Source organism: Rosa chinensis, chromosome 3 (assembly GCF_002994745.2).
Source record: "Rosa chinensis cultivar Old Blush chromosome 3, RchiOBHm-V2, whole genome shotgun sequence".
Taxonomy (NCBI): Eukaryota; Viridiplantae; Streptophyta; class Magnoliopsida; order Rosales; family Rosaceae; genus Rosa; species Rosa chinensis.
This window is the reverse complement of record NC_037090.1, coordinates 18,709,692-18,725,958: the sequence shown is the minus strand read 5'-3', so window position 1 is coordinate 18,725,958 and position 16,267 is coordinate 18,709,692. Positions and strand designations below refer to the sequence as shown.

Below are 16,267 nucleotides of genomic sequence, written 5' to 3'. Positions count from 1 at the left end.
AAATTTCCTCAGACGACAGTTACGTCCTATTATCTGATTCACCCATAAGACGGCATTGAGATAGACAACAACAACGTGCCTTATCAGACGACAGTGAAAAACGTCGTCTGATTCATTTTTTGGTCTAGTGATAGCAACATGCTAGGAATAGATGTAGGACTAAGAGCAGGACAGACCATCTCCCAAGAGGCCCAGACCATTGTTAGCATTGAAGTCACCCTCAAGTGCAAGAGGTACAAGTTATAGAATAGGGGATTAAGTAAGGATGTCAAACCCATAAGGATTGGTAAATCCTTTCCTAGCTAGGGAAAACCTAAGGAAAAACTAGAAGAATATGCAAATGTACAATCACAAACAAAGGCTCACAAGTGAACCAAAGTTCATGGTGAGTATGTGCAAGATGGTGTGTAGAGATTTGATTTTGAGATTGGTTTCTATTGAAATTGAAACAATGAAAGCAAGTAATATAAACTAAGCTAAACAAAACAAGTTGTTATCAAATGGATGGGAGTTAGGGCATCGGGTTTCACCTTTTGCCTCCCTTGCAAGCATTAAAGCAATTGAATATGAATGATGCAAAGTTAATTGCCCAACTACCCTTTTAGCATCCGGATGGACTACTAAGGCTTAAACCCCTTTCATTTTATTAACTCTAACCGGATAAGTCTAGAGCTAACTACCTAGAGATAAATTCAATTACCGGATAGGTCTCAATCATTTGCCCCTAAATGCATAAAGCTTAGAGTTTAGGTAACCAAGCAAGCAAACTAATCCTATCTCTAAGTGATTTTAGGTCACTACCCTCACATGCACACATGGTGTGTTTTCATTTTCCCTTTTTGCCTAAAGGTAATCAATCTCTAGGAAAAACTTCATGTCATGGAAAACACATAACTCAAATTGATTAGGTCTAAGTAATGCATTCAACTATTGACTTAGCATGTGAGAAAGACAACATGAATTTGCATCAATTTATAAACAAAAGCATCAATACAAGCAAGTTTGGCTAGGGCTTTCAACCCTAGCCCCAACTAGTTCACTGCTCACACATTGCTAGATACACAAGTTTTAACATTCTATTAAACATTAAATACATAAAGAGATAGGGAGTAAAGGGTGACTATTGATGATGTCGGAAGAGGTGGTGGAGATGGGTCTCCAAGAACATGATGTGGTGGGAGTCACCTTCTTCTCCTTGCTCCAAGCTCTTGATATTGGTAAGAATAATGAAATTTGGAATCTCTAAGGTGAGTTGTGGTGTTGAGTGGTGGAGGAAATGGAGGTTATAGTGGTGGAAATAGAGGTTTTAGAGGTGGAGATGGTGGTTTTAGTGGTGGAAATGGTGGTGCATTCTCTAGAGAGAAAAAATGGATCTTGGATAGGATGAAGATGATTGAATGGAGTCAAGAATGCTGAAGAATTGGTCTTTGGCCTCTCTTTGATCAGCTATGTGTGTCCTCTTTGGTCCCAAAGTGTGCAAGAGATGCTCTTACACCATTGTCCCCCAAATGGTCCCAAATTGGCAAGGTGACAAAAGGACAAGGTGTAGGGAGATATTTGAATTTCAAGTGATGGGAGATTCTCACAACCATGGTCCTCCTTTACTGGAGAAATGACCCTCCATGAGTGGCGGTTCGCCAGAAAAGTTCACCGGAAAAATCGCCGGAAAAGTCGATTTGCAATTTTCTTCCAATCTCCGTGTCTTCTTCCCCTAGCTTCAAATCTCTGCATTTCAAGCCTCATATAATCATTTTATTCTCAATGCAAAGTTTCCTACAAATAAAAGGAAATGGATTAAAAAGGGTAAAATAGCATGGAAGACAAATCAATTTTCATAATTATGGAGCACAATTGCATAAGTAATTTGTGACACTCAACAACCATACCCAACCCAAGTGAGAGAGAAAATGAGAACTGGACTGTCCTAGGCCCAGTTCACCAGTCTGCATCTCCGCAGCCCAGAAAGGCAAGAGCCCAAAGCCCACTGTCCAAACCCTATGTCCCCAACACCTAGATTGGCCAGGTCTGATCATTCAGGGAAGCAGCCCCCACTCATCACCGCTCTGGTGGCAGCCAACGGCTCTCCACTATCAGAACAAGGTGGAAGAAACCTCGCCTTGGGTCTAACCTGGAAGATAACCTCAATTGCTGTCGGAGGAACCCGAATGCCTAACCAGATGCACTGCCGACAGACAAAGCACGTCACCTTTAAGCACCTCCTCCAGCAACCTGATCAATAGCTTGCCACCGAGACAATAGCCGCACACCACCGGCGCCGAGTCCTTTATCACAGAACCTGTGTTGCGACCTAAAATAATCAAAGGACCTCCACCTACCAATCTACACCTAAGATTTGAGCATGAAACAGGGCTCAAGCACCGCTGCTCCGCCTTGAACCTCCAATCCCGAAGCCGTACCACCAAAGTAGAAGCAACCCGAGCAGCAAGTTATTCACCCACCCTGCACGATAAGCGAGCTTTGACCTTGTCGTTGCCTCTGCCTAGCACGCAGCACCAGGGTTTGCAGAGAGAAACCCTAGGGAGCCATCTCTTACACACTTCAATCCAACTTGATTACCCAAGGAGAAGCTTAAGATCTAGTAAATAATTTTTTATCTGTATAAATTAAATGAGATATTTTCGTTAAAAGTATTTATTTTTTAATTAGATATGTTATATAAGGATATTCTTGGAAAGAGAAATGAATTAGATAAGTAAATTCAATAACTGAAATTAAAATGTATCGTGTAATGAGCGAGTAGGATGAACAAACAAAATGATAGGATGACAACAGCCTAACTTTTTATTTAATTAACAGCTTGCAAGGCGGGGGCTAAGAGCCCCCTTTCCTGTTAGAGTGAGGGGAAATAAATTTGAAAATTTATGGGCTAAATACTGATTACTACCTTGCACTTTGGATCTAAAATCAATTCAGTCTTTAACCTTCTGATTTCATCAAAAACACTCCCACTCTATTATTTCTCATCCAACTAGTCCCTCTATTAGTAGTTTGTGAGTTGGAGACGTTAACTAGCTGATGTGGCATGTCAACTCAACTCTTGTGGTGCCCACATGCAAAGAAAAATCCCCAAATTAACGCTGGCTCTCTCACACCCCTGATTTCACCAAAAACCCCAAAACCTATTATGGTGGTTTCCACCTTTGACATCGATTCCGGGTTTGGCTGGGTTTAGTTTGGTGGGTTGTTCAATATTAATTGCGGGCAATAATGGCAAGACGGTATGGCGAGCGCAAAACCTCAACCTGCTCATACAGGAACCTGATGTATCTCATCGCTTCATGAAGCATTGAGGCTGTGTCTGTTTGCACTGCAAATTTCATGAAATTGGTCAACTTGATCATAGTGTGAATTCAGATCAAGTCTAGGTAGCTTTCAAGAAATGAAAAAAATTAATTTTGACTAGAAAGATTGAATCTTTCCCAAAGGTGAAATGAGCTGCTGCAGTGCGCTGAGATTCTTTCTCCCAGCTTTTCTCTACTCTTGTATTTTGGCGAAAAAAAAAAAAACCAAGTAATTAACCACACATGAAATTACACAAGAAAAACATACAGAAGGCAAGCAATTCCGATCTAAATTTCAAATCTTTCCAGCAGCGGGTTTGTCCGTTTTCAGCTTGAGTGGTCGTGCTTGCACATTGAACCTGTTCTTGCGCCACGCCAATTTTCTTTTTCAGCAAATAAACTAGAATCATCACCAAAACAACCGCCTCATATTGATTACAATTCAATCAATACTAATATAATTATTAGACTTGCACGAATACAAGCCCGCCTTGGTCTTGGTGGAAGAAACAGAGGAGGAATCACTACATGTCAGCCCTGATTTTTGACGAAAGCTAACTCTCTTTCCTGGGTATCCACACATCTAGATCGTTGCTGGCCATCTCGGCACCCCTCTAGATTAAGATTCACGCCTTCATAATTCAACAAGCTTTTTGGATTTTTTATTTTATTTTGTAAAACTTCAATGGAAGAGAGTTAGTTTTCCTAGTTTTTTTTTTTATTCGGGACTGTGTTTAGGAGAAAGCCACCGTAATGGTTTTGGGTGAAATCAGGGATGAGCGAAAATTTTGGAAATTTCCTTTGCATGTAGGCCCCACAATAGTTGAGTTGGCATGCCACATCAGCTAGTTAACGTCTCCAACTCACGGACTACTTACGGAAGGATCAGTTAGATGAGAAACAATAGAGCATGGTGTTTTTGATAAAATTAGAAATTCAGAGACTAAATTGATTTTGAACCTAAAATATAAGATAATAACTAGTATTTTGCCCAAAATTTATCCGCATGGAGAACGAGACAAGGAAACTTTTTTAGGTGGGGGCGGAGATGGGGAATCTGTGTTTGGCTATTTCTAGGCAGTACCCTCTCATTCACAACGAAGAGAGGGTCTCATGCCATATAGTGGCTGCCTCTGAAATTTTTTCATCATTCATTTTTTTAATTTTATTTTAAAAGGTTGTAATTTAGGGTTGGAGAAGACAATACCCATTATCCTTCAACTCTCTAAGGTGATTCTCGTTTGTGGATTTATTTTTTACAAATTAGGAGATATAAAAGGGATTTAAAGCGCAATATTTGTTTCCCAAAAGTTATGTACAGATAAAATCATAAAATCAAAACGTCAATGTCTAATTCGCTTCTGCTTCCTTAATTGCCTTGATTACAAATGAGAGGATTAATCAATCAAGGCAATTAGCTATGGAAGTAACGGAATTGATCGAGACGTATCCGAGTATAATTAACACACAGCATTGTAATCTCATTATGTTTTTCCCATTAGAGTGCAAACTAGTACAGTATTTAAATCAAGGAGAAAATCCTGATTATTAGGTTACGTTTCTGATTTAGCCTAATTTCGCAATTATGTTGTCCATAATTCACAATAAATGTTGATGATCTTTTCATTCCATTCCTCTATCAACGCCTAATTGCTCCAATTAATTAGAAAGCAAATTAACAAGGCAAAACAGTCTATATAAGTCATTCAAAAGACAGACCAAAGATAGCACATCTTTTTCAATGGCTTCCTTCGTGAAAACAATCTCATTTTTCATCCTTCTGGTGCTTTTCACCTCTCTGCAAATTGAAGCCAGCGACAGATTGTTCTTCAGCAAAGTTAGCGGTTCCAACAACAATTACAATGCCAAGGATCCCAAGATCCCCCTTAGTTACCAACAAGAGGCTAAACCTTCACCAGAAGTTGCGGCACTAACAACCCAGGCACAAAAAGTGGCTGTTGATCCACCAAAGAAACCAATCTTCACTCGCAACCAATATGAAAGCTTATTCGGTCCTACAGATGACACATCGGCTGCCATTGGTACCAGCTCAAACAGCGACAATGGCAAGAAAAACAACAAAAATGGGGATAACTTCATTTACAATACGGAAAGTGACTTCAATGGAAATGGCAATGGCGATGACAACATCGGGGATGAGATTAAGCAGCAAGGGCTCAGTGATACAAGGTTTTTGGAACATGGTCGCTACAGTAATGTTGATAAAAATAGGTTCAATGATAATGCACGGAGAGGAAGCGCTGGTAATGAGGGTTTTGATGGCAAGATCGGGAAGCAGAACCAGTTCGACTCCTTGGAGGAATATGAGAAGTACCTGCAGAGGACCGGATATCTTCCTTGATTATATAAGATTGCTTTTGGGATTTTTATTGTTATTTTTGCCTCGTCAGTTAATAATTGGATTTTATTGTTATTTATATGCTTGCTCTAAATGTATTATGTAATTCAAAAGCTAAAATGTCAATGATCGAATGGACATTTTATAATCTATAACTATATGCATAGTGAAATTTGCAGTGTTCTTTTACATTGAAAAATTAAAGGAAAATCTCTTAAAAGAGATTGTGTCTCTTCAACTATTGTTAATTAATTTTAGCCGAGTATTTTGTCTCTACTATTTGCAAAATTGAAAAACGAGAGATTAAAAATACGCAGCAATATTGTTCGGTGCAAAAAAAAAAAACAAAATTAACTGCAGTATGCTATCATAACTCTATGAGCACAAAGATGTGCGTGTGTTTGTGTGTGTGTGCAGTTGGATCATTTGACTCTGGAAATTTGTGGCCTGAAGTTAGCTACCGCCTCAATGTTGAGAATTCTTTCGTCATTCTCAATGTTTATGGTTCGTTCATGTCTATGTTCAAGAATAAAGGAAATCGTCTAGGTAATTAACTCTTTAACTATTACACTACGATAAAAATGTCTTGCCAAGCTATTTTTTAATCCGTTATTATATACACTTACATTTTTTTTTTAGTTTGAATAATTATCCATCATGAAACTCAGTAAGTAGTACAATGATGACTTACCCCTAAAAGCTATCAGAAAAAATCATCACATAGAGTATACATAAAGTACACCCCTAACACATACTACCAAGCACACCCACCTTTCTGAGGTAAGCATAAAAACAAGAAAACATAGCTACCCCAAGGACAAATAAAATTAATCAAGAAGTAACTTGTCTCTCTTGTTGATCTTCCCCACTTAAGCGGAAATTAAATCAATCGAAGTGTTCTCAGTTGAGGTAATCACTTTTTCCTCGTCCAGAATAGAAACATGATCGGGCTTAATGAGCTCAGATGCCTCGCCAGTGTCCTCCATAACCACCGTAGCCTCTTTTTCATCAATCCCAACTGCCATAGCATCCAATGGAGTATCCTCCATAGGTTCAAGGTTTAGTAATCATCTTCTCCATAAGCAGTGGCTCCACCATAGTCTCCTCCTCGAGCATTTTTAGAAACCTCTTCCTACATTTCACTTTGGAGCGAGGCATCACCTCAACACCATCCAGCTTTTCATTCTTTATTTTGTTTTTAGAAACCTTGGGCCTTCCTAACTTCATCTTCTTAGGACATATATATAGTCAAACGACCCTGCACTTGAGGTAATGAGGGCGCCATATCCTCAGTCACAGGAAGGTCGATTATAGGGAGAGCTAATAGGCACTTTTTTCCAGCCTCAGTATAGCCATCTTAACAGTACGTTTTTGTCCACTGAGCTCCATCACCTTTTTTACAATCACCGGTGTAGGCAATACCCCACTCTTGCAAGCCAAAATAAACTGAGCACCCAAAGATGCACCCACCAGATTTCGTTTTGGTTCCACCACCGGTGACACTGGTGTGATCAGTTTCTTCAACAAACCGGCAGTCTGCAGGCTAGAGTTCAGGTGCTTTGAGAAGAAGACAGCTTGGTTCTTGTGTTGGATAGCCTGTGATGCTGCTGCCGGGGTCAGAAAACCTAGGTCTCTAGAAACCCTAGAATTTTCAGAACTCCTAGCTAGGGACAACAGCAGTATCAGAACTTTCCCCAGCAGCGGCGATAGACAGTTCCGCCATCGCACCCACCAGCGGTACAGCCTCCAACATTGCACAAAAAACAGATCGCACCCCTCCACACCATGGATAAACAAACCAAAATCCTTACACAACCCTTTCATGCACCCTTCATAAACAAAGGATAAATTAACCTCAACGCTAGAACAGAAAGAAAACTTACGAAAGGTCCTGAAGCAATGGCGTGTATCCATCACCATCCAAATTTGTTGTTCTTCATCTTTCTTATTCAGAGACATTGAATTTGACCCAACCTCTCCACCTTTGCAATAGAATATCCGATCATGGAGTGCCAATTTGTTGCGAAGAGCAGGTAGCAAACCCCTAACCATCAGGCAAATTTCCATGGAATGAAGCAGGGTTGAATCCACCGCTGAAACGTCGTCATACAGCATACCAGCAATATGTTATATTTGTAAAACTAATGGCCTCCATTGAGGTACTTGTTCCGATTTGACTCGCGATCAAATCATAACACAAACCTCTTCCCAACAACACGCACAGACAATCCATTCCTCATACGCTAGATCCTAGGAATAATGCCAACAAAATCAGGAACATTAGGGTTGCCTGTGAGAAGCCGCGCGTCCTACCATATAGTGGTGGTTGTCTTGTAGCATCGCCACACTAGCCAACCCAAAGTCATCGTGAGACTCATCAGACAAAGCAAAAGCTGAAGCCAAACTTGAGATCAGATTTGCCATGGAAAAAGTTGAGAATTGTCATTGACAAAGGTCGACGATAAACCCTAGCAAATGAGGTGCTAAGCCAGAGAGAAAAAAAAATCTGCATTATTATATACACGTACATGTGTATATATGTACATATCAGAGCGCGAGCCCGTATATTATGATTTTAGATGGAGTTTTTTTTATTAGAATCTCCAAATTTACTCATTTGACCTCTATGTTTTTTACACCTCTTATCAAATTTTCAAATACTAAATTTATTCACTAAACTTCCTCAAATAACCTCACTCTATATATTTGCAAACAAATTATTATTTTTAAAATAAAAAATTTAGTCATTTGAATGATTTAACACTCTATAAATCTTAACTAAATGCACATTTCTTAATTAAACTTGAGTTTAAAAAATTAATGTCTAATCAATAAGAAAATGCCATGAACTATTCTGTTTTTTATTTTTATTTTTTTTCTATTTAGCTGTGCAAAAAAAAAATGAAAAAATCATTTATTTTTATTCTCAAAAAAAAAAATCACTTATTTTTTAATGTTTATTTTTTTTCTGTATTTTTTTGTACCACATGATTAATTATTTAAATATTTTTAGTTTTTTTTTTTGGCAAATATAATGGATTGACTTAAATTTAAGAGGATTTATTTTGTTTTCCCTCACCAATATGCGTTCAACATATATATCATACATTTTTATGTCACATGATCTTAATCATATTTTTAATTCTTATTAAATATATATGACTGCTTTAATGAGTATGTAGTGAAATTGGAAAATGAAAATAGATAAGGAAAATAATAAGAAATACAATCTAATATTATTGAATTGAAAAGTCTATATAATATAAATATAATATTTTTTAGTATAATTATTGTCCTCAATAGTTATTTTATCGTAGGTTATATATGTTATTTAATAATTCATAATAGAGTGAGGTTTTGGAGGTTTCAATAGAAACTCTCTTTTAGAAGTAAACTAAAAATAGATCACTTGACAATTAATAGGTAATACAGTTGACTTAACAAGTGGATAATATTGTCTGTATATCACGATATTAAACTAGCTAGTTCTAACATTCATCCGAAAATCAATTGATAATAAATAAAGATGTTGATTTTGTATATTTGACATCACATTTAAATTCACAATTAAGCTTTGAGCTTTTGACATAAGTTCTATTCTCTCAAGCCTACACATAAAATACCATGTACAGTAGAATCTCGATAATTTAATACTAGATAAATTAATAATCTTGATTAATTAATATTTTTGGCCGTTCCTGACTTTGGGTCAACATGCTAAATTTATAAGATAATACATTTAAAAAAAAATTCATATAGACCCCATGTGATATATAAATCAATAATTTCTTGATACATAATGTTTATGATTCAATTATGAGGTCTTCAAATGGGGTCACAACAAGTGCACATGTTACACCCCACATCCGATTTACCCCTTTTACTGAGTTACACGAATTACTGTATGTTTTACCATTCGCGGTTATAATTTTATCTCTTAGGGGGGTGGCTAGAAGTTGACTTTTTATGGGTTAACAATTTGAGAAAATTTCCTTCACGTAAGTTGTAGGGGACATTAAACCGAGTCCGTGGACATGTGGTACACTTAAATCGGAGTTCGTATGTGAAAGTTATAGCTTAAAATGTGGAAGTTACTGTTCATGGTAATAAAAATATATATATGGAAAGTTACCACTGTAGGTTTCCATTTTTGGAAACCCACGGTAACTCTCCCTTTTGCTCTCCCCCGATCTCTTCCTCTCTCATTTTCGCCGGTTTCTTCTTCCCCTAAATTTTCCACCGTTCGGCCATCAATCGGTGGACAACCGGCCACCACAAGGTCGCCTCTTCTCCCTTCCCATGCTGGTGCCCTTGGATTTCAACGATTTGGCCGAGAAACCTCAAATCGAAGCAAGAACCATTACAGCTGCAGTTTGGCTTCTTCCAGCAATTCCTTCATTTCCGGCCATCTCCGACCGCCAAACCTAGCCTAACAGGGGCGCCTCGAGCCGGTGATCGTTTGCCCTCAAGTTTCTAGCTCCAATTTACCGTGTGGAGGACGAATTGAAGGAAATTTCAAACCGTAGGTTTGAAATTTCTGGGTTTTTCTTCACCTGCCATTTTCGAACGTTTAAAGGTAAAATTGGAATGTATTGTAGTTGAGAAAATTATTGGGTCTGTTGTGATGTTGCTGTGGCCGGAATTTGGTGGCCATTGGTGGTGGTTTGCCGGTGGTGCGTGGGCCCCACGCGCGGCCACTGTGGGTGGCGCGTGGAGCTGCATTTTATTTACTGTTTTGGCTCCATAAATCCCTTAACGATTGTAGAATTTTATACATGAAGTTTGGTGGAAATTGGAGGAATTACGAATTGAGTTTAAATGGATAATTATCGATTTACGTGAATTCGATCGCCGAAATTCTTTCGAATTCACTTTAGAATTTATATATCGATGAATGAATATTGTTGGAGTATTGTGGATGGATTCGTTGTGAATTAAGGAGTTGGACTTTGAAGGGGGAGGACGTTATGAATTTCAATTTCTAATTATCGTAAAGTTAATTTCCGTCCTGTAAATATATTTTTAGTAGTGCTATTCGTACAAGACGAGAGGAGTCTTCGTACGAGGAAAATACCGAGCGACGTCAGGATTGACTATATACTGTGAGTGGACTTTTGTTTTAAAGAATGATGCATGCATTTATTTAATTGGTTCCGAGGTTATAATTTGTTTATCGTATTACTTTTCCGAGCATATGGTTATTTTCAGAAATGGTTTTGGATATTTGATTATTTGAAGATTTTATGGCATGCGGGGTCACGTCATTGGATTATGCTTACCTTCTCTTATTTATTTATTTCCGATGTGATTTCTGGATTTATACTATTTATATTATATTTATATTAGGCGATTTGAGATTTTTATGAGATTTCGATGGAGTAAATCTTTATATTTATTTATCTCCTATTTATTTTGACCTTGAGATTATCTTGGCTTGTGGGACACGTCGTTGGAAATTCATTTACGAGAGTTGGGGAAGTTTTATGGATTTATGAGGTTTTCGGATTTTCTTTTGCCATACTTTGGGTGACTTATTATTGCTAGCTTTGATCTCCCGCCTTTGTGGCGAGGTGATGAGATCACCGAAGCCCTCCGCCTTTGTGGCGCTGGTTACTGTCTCTGTGACAGTAATTCTGAAGCCCAGTATCCTATCGCTACACTTAGTGGCGTAAGGGTATATTAAGGGAGTAATGGGAGTACTTTAGCCTGGGAGGCTATCACCCGAGCCTGGGAGGCTCACTCGTATGGCTATCGTCTTCCCCTACTCATTATACTATTTTCGACTAGCGGGGCTAGTCCGATTTATTTTAGCCAGTGGGGTTGGTTTTATTTCCTTGGGTGTCAGAGTTTCAACCTTTTCTTTTAATTGGTTGTGCGGGGCTAGTCGGTTTTCATGAGCGGAACTCCTCTTGTTTTATTTTTGTTAATCATTGCATGCATCGGGTTTTTAAAGGGAATAATGTGGGAAAGTATAAAATCCATTTGTTTAAATTTGTTTATTTTTGTCCACTCACGCTAACGTTTTTATGTACTTTCCCCTGGGCCCTTCGCTTTCAAATGCCCAGTTTACAGTATTGCTGCTCGGCGTTCAGGAGTGAGCCATAGTGACCGCATCCGCTTCCGTCATCATATTTTGTAGGTTACCTGTTTAGTCTACTGTACTCTATGTTAATTTACGTTCCTAGATTGCTCTTATTACTATGGGATTTGTGACCCCGACTTGTATGGAATTATATTTGAGGTCTACGACCTAACTTTGTGAATTGTAGTATCTTAAATCTTAGAGTTTCTTAGACTTGAAGTACTTGATACACTATTATTATTTTTGGGATTGAGTTGGTTGAATGATGGGAGCAGGGTGGCTCCAGGAGTTGTGGTTGGATTATTAGAAGTGAAATTTGTTTTCCACAGGTTTTTGGGTTGTCCATTTTTAAAGGAGGTTATGCCAAAATTTTTGGTAAACCTTCTTTAAAAGTGGGTCCCGTAGGGCCACTTCGGATTCCAGGGTGGAATCCGGGGCGGGTCTTGTCAGCACAGACAAGATATCTAGCTGAAAATATGGCAAGGATGGTTGTGCAGATGTGACAACCAAGCAAAATTGGCAAATCTGTGGAATTATGCTGACAGATGTACCTAAAATTCTAGTCTTGCTGAAGTAGGCAATTTACTTGATAATCCAACTGTAACAACACTACCACAAATGTGGCCTAAAGATACTAATTTTTACACACTTATGCAAGATTGGTGGCAGCACCTCATTAATCTTTCGAGAAATTTTATTCACACATTGCTAAATTATAGATACACATCTCTTACTTAATATGAATTTTTTATTTTAATATTTTACTAGAAACACAACCCCAAACTTCTTTAACTATCCTCATTCACAATACACAATATCTTTTCATTAAATACATATCCTTTTTTTTTGCTAAAATAAATTGAGATAAATATTTGGTAAGAGACTACATTTTTTTTTCTTATACAAGAGAGATTACCTATTGCATTGCTGCAGTTGAAAAAAAAAAAAAAAAACGAGACCCAAAGAATGGTATATTACACTAGCATCATCAATTCCTTAATGGCTCAATGTGAGAGTTTCGGTAAATCACATGGTCATCACTAAAGTTAATACAATGGCACCCAAAGAATGTTTTAATTGTTTTTCACTTGTTAGGTTGAACATACTCAAATGCCAATGGGGAATTGCTTGTCATTGAGGACTTGACCAAGACAATATTCATATGCCAATTGTTGAGATTTGTGAACTACTGATGATGAAATTGGAGCGAAACAGAACAATACATCACAAGAGTTCTTGACGAATTTTTCAACGGTTTTCACTTGCTCTTGTTTGTCCATATCATTCGGACAATTAATACATTTTTGAAACTAGATTTGTAAGAAGGCTCGATTCCATGCATGCTAAATTATTGAGAATCAAATTCATGATATCCATCTGCGGTAGACTTGGAAACAAAAAAAACAAAAACAAAAACTGCATATATTTCTTAATTCCAACTATGTTTCTTTATTGTTAATATAAATATCTCTTTTGGTAATTTAACTTACCCATAAAATGTGATGTTGGGTGTGTGAAAAAAAGGATGTGTATTTAGTATTCAGAGGTGTGTGAATAAAATTTCTCTAATCTTTCCAACTCTTGTGTTTGTTGACAATAAATAGGTCTATGACCCATATTTATTTATTTATTGGTGTGTTTTGATAAGTCACCAACACCACTTAATTGTTTATCATTTTTTTACTCTCTACCAGCCTTATCTCTTAGGCAACATTGTAGATTTGTACTTAACCGACTTATCTCTACCTCAGGCCCCAGCCTTATCTCTTACTTTACAAGTTTTTCCTCTCTTCCTCGGCCTTATTTCTACCTCTAGTCCTCAATCTTACTCTCTTATCTCTCTTCTTATCTCGGTCTCTCCATCAAAAACCATGAAGAGTTTCACAGTTTCACTGAAGAAACAACCAAGATCTCCGACTTTGTCTTCAAAAACTCCAACAGATCTCACGAATTTGTGGCTGAGGCATTCAAGAGATCCGACGAGATCCAGAATATGGCGAAGCCGGCAACAACCTAATTGTCAATGTCAGTGAGAAGAAGATCGAAAAGCTGGGATTGAGGAAGAAGATCATCAAGGAAGGTGAAGGAAGAAGAAATTCAATCCATTGCTCTCTCTACTTGCCTTCTATTACCAGACTTCTGACCAACCCGAAAGATGTCACCGACCGTCGTCAAGGAGAAGCTCGTCGGAGAGGTCTCGTTAATGGCCTTCAGGTCTGTCGCTTGTTTCCGGAATTATGTGTTTGATTTTATTGAGTTTTGTGTTGTGTAATTGTACTTGGATGTGTTGCAGAACAAGGAAGAAGATGAAGTAGTGGTGGAGGATGTGAAGGATGAGGACGATGAGGATGAGGATGAGGATGATGATGATGATAGGATATGAAAGACTTGATTTTTGGTGGTTTGGTGGGTCAAAATTTAGCTCTTGCTGGGCTTGTTCTGTTTAATCTTCGGAGCTGAATTGTAATGGGTAGGGTAAGTGTTTGAAGCCTTCAAAATTTTTGATACCAGATGCCTAGAAATGAGATTTTGGATCAAGTTTTTTGGCCATCCAAATTTGACCTTGTATGTGGCTGAACCGATCTTCGAAATTTATCAGTGAATGGGTTTGATTGGTCGTTTTCTTATTATACTGGCAATAATTCATGGTAGGCTGCTTGAACCTTTGAATTGTTTGACATGGTTATGCTTTAAACTTGCATCTTTACCAGTAACCGGATTTGATCAGTCAAATTTCAAACAATTAAATTCAAACTCAAATTGGTAATTATGGTGATATGCTATTGTTTTCGCTAGTCAACCAACCATAGCTCTCTCCACCAATCACAATATTGGTGGGTTGAATCATTCTCACCAATGCATGAACAGTACTACCCACCCATTAAGTCCCCAAAAAGCTGATAGTGAGCCCATGGATATGTCACTCCAGCTATACCAACCCTTACAATAATAATGACTGGGCCCGTGTCTATTGTCTTTACACATCATTGATTGGTGTTTCAAGGCCCAACTCACACCATTAATAATGGTGTCTAAAGCCCATGTTTGTGTTAGTGCAAACTTGCAAGTAATCTAACCCTCATAGGAAACAGGATCCTGTTTGGTTATAACTGAGCTTTAATTTCATACAAATGTATTTTTTAGGTGTTGATTGATCATGTGGTGCTTCAAGTTTAGATATGATATTACTTTACTCTTTATAGTTTTAATTTAGAAATCACATCGCTTAGTTTATTAAATGTAGTACTACGATCCAAAACCACATCCTATTGCAAAATATGATTTAAGATCCAATTGCATTTGTTAAATGACTGCAAAGATATTAGTTGGTTGATTGGCTTAATAACATATCCATAGCATCGTGCAGGCTTCATATCTAGTAGTCTAGTACTCTATATTTTATAGTAATCCTTGCTTCTAAATTTCCATATGGCTTTTATAGATATGGGTTTCATATCCCATCCTATTTTAAGCAAGCCCTCAACATGATAAGTTTAAAGCTGAAATTCATAATATTGACTTGACTCAAGGACCTGAAAGGCTAAAACCCTAAAGTGCCATAGAGATTATAGGATAGAAAAGAATATATTTTGCTCTTCTAGTGGTTCGTATGTATCTTAAGCAAAGCTCAACCTCGTAGATTTTGACCATGGGCCCTGTTAACATGAAGAGAGAGCTCTTACGTTTGTTTTTTGCCAGTTTTACTTTTACACCAGAAACTAGGACTTAATTTATATTGACTTCATCAGCTTTAAAAGTTGACCTTACAGTAATTATAGGTTTATTTCGAGACTGAAAGCCAAGCAAGGCGCTGAGAAAGATGGTAATCATATTAGCTAATTCCAAGTACGTTTCACGTTCTAATTTTATACCAGATTAAATTGACCTTGGGCTCTGTTAACATGAACATACAACTGTTTACGTTTGTTTTTGCTCATTTTGCACCAGAAATCAGAACTCAATTTTTATGTTAAAATATTGATTTTCGTTAGTTCATTGGATCTAGAACCGTTGACCTTAATTACAGTACTTATAAGTTGATTTTAAGAGTGAAAGCGAAGCAATCCCTAATTAAGACGTCATGGAACCCACGTCATCTATGGGATACAAAATTATCAACAGGATAGCAATCACGCGTACTACTAATAAAAAAACACTCTTTTTGTGAACGAGGATGAGATCATGAGAGAGGTCAAACTTTTGTCCATCCTCTCAAAATTATTAAAGAAAGACAAATAACTAAAGCTCGAGGCAGGGGATGAAACCTAGCCGAAAGTGAAAAACAACTGATAAATCATACAAGCAAAAACATTCTACCAAAACTGCAAATTAGAAGCCCTTATCCATATTACAAACTTTGAGAGGCTGAAAAAGAGAGGGGCAAGTCCCACCAAACCATAGTAGCTGAAAAAAGACAAGAATTTACAAAAACATTTGCAACTTGGTTCTCTTCCCCAAAAAATATGGGAGCATCAAAATTACATCTAAGAAATGTGGTGCAAATAATTACCCCAGCTCCTTCCA

The 16,267-nt window shown here is 37.6% G+C and overlaps 1 protein-coding gene across 1 annotated transcript; it reads left to right on the top strand.

Annotated features, from left to right (window-relative positions):
- Positions 1–5,043: 5,043 nt before the first annotated feature.
- On the top strand, positions 5,044–5,761 carry LOC112194232 (protein E6-like). The gene has a single exon (XM_024334476.2). It carries the CDS (start codon positions 5,044–5,046, stop codon positions 5,662–5,664), a length of 621 nt encoding a protein of 206 aa, XP_024190244.1. The 3' UTR covers positions 5,665–5,761.
- The last annotated feature ends 10,506 nt before the right edge of the window (positions 5,762–16,267 follow it).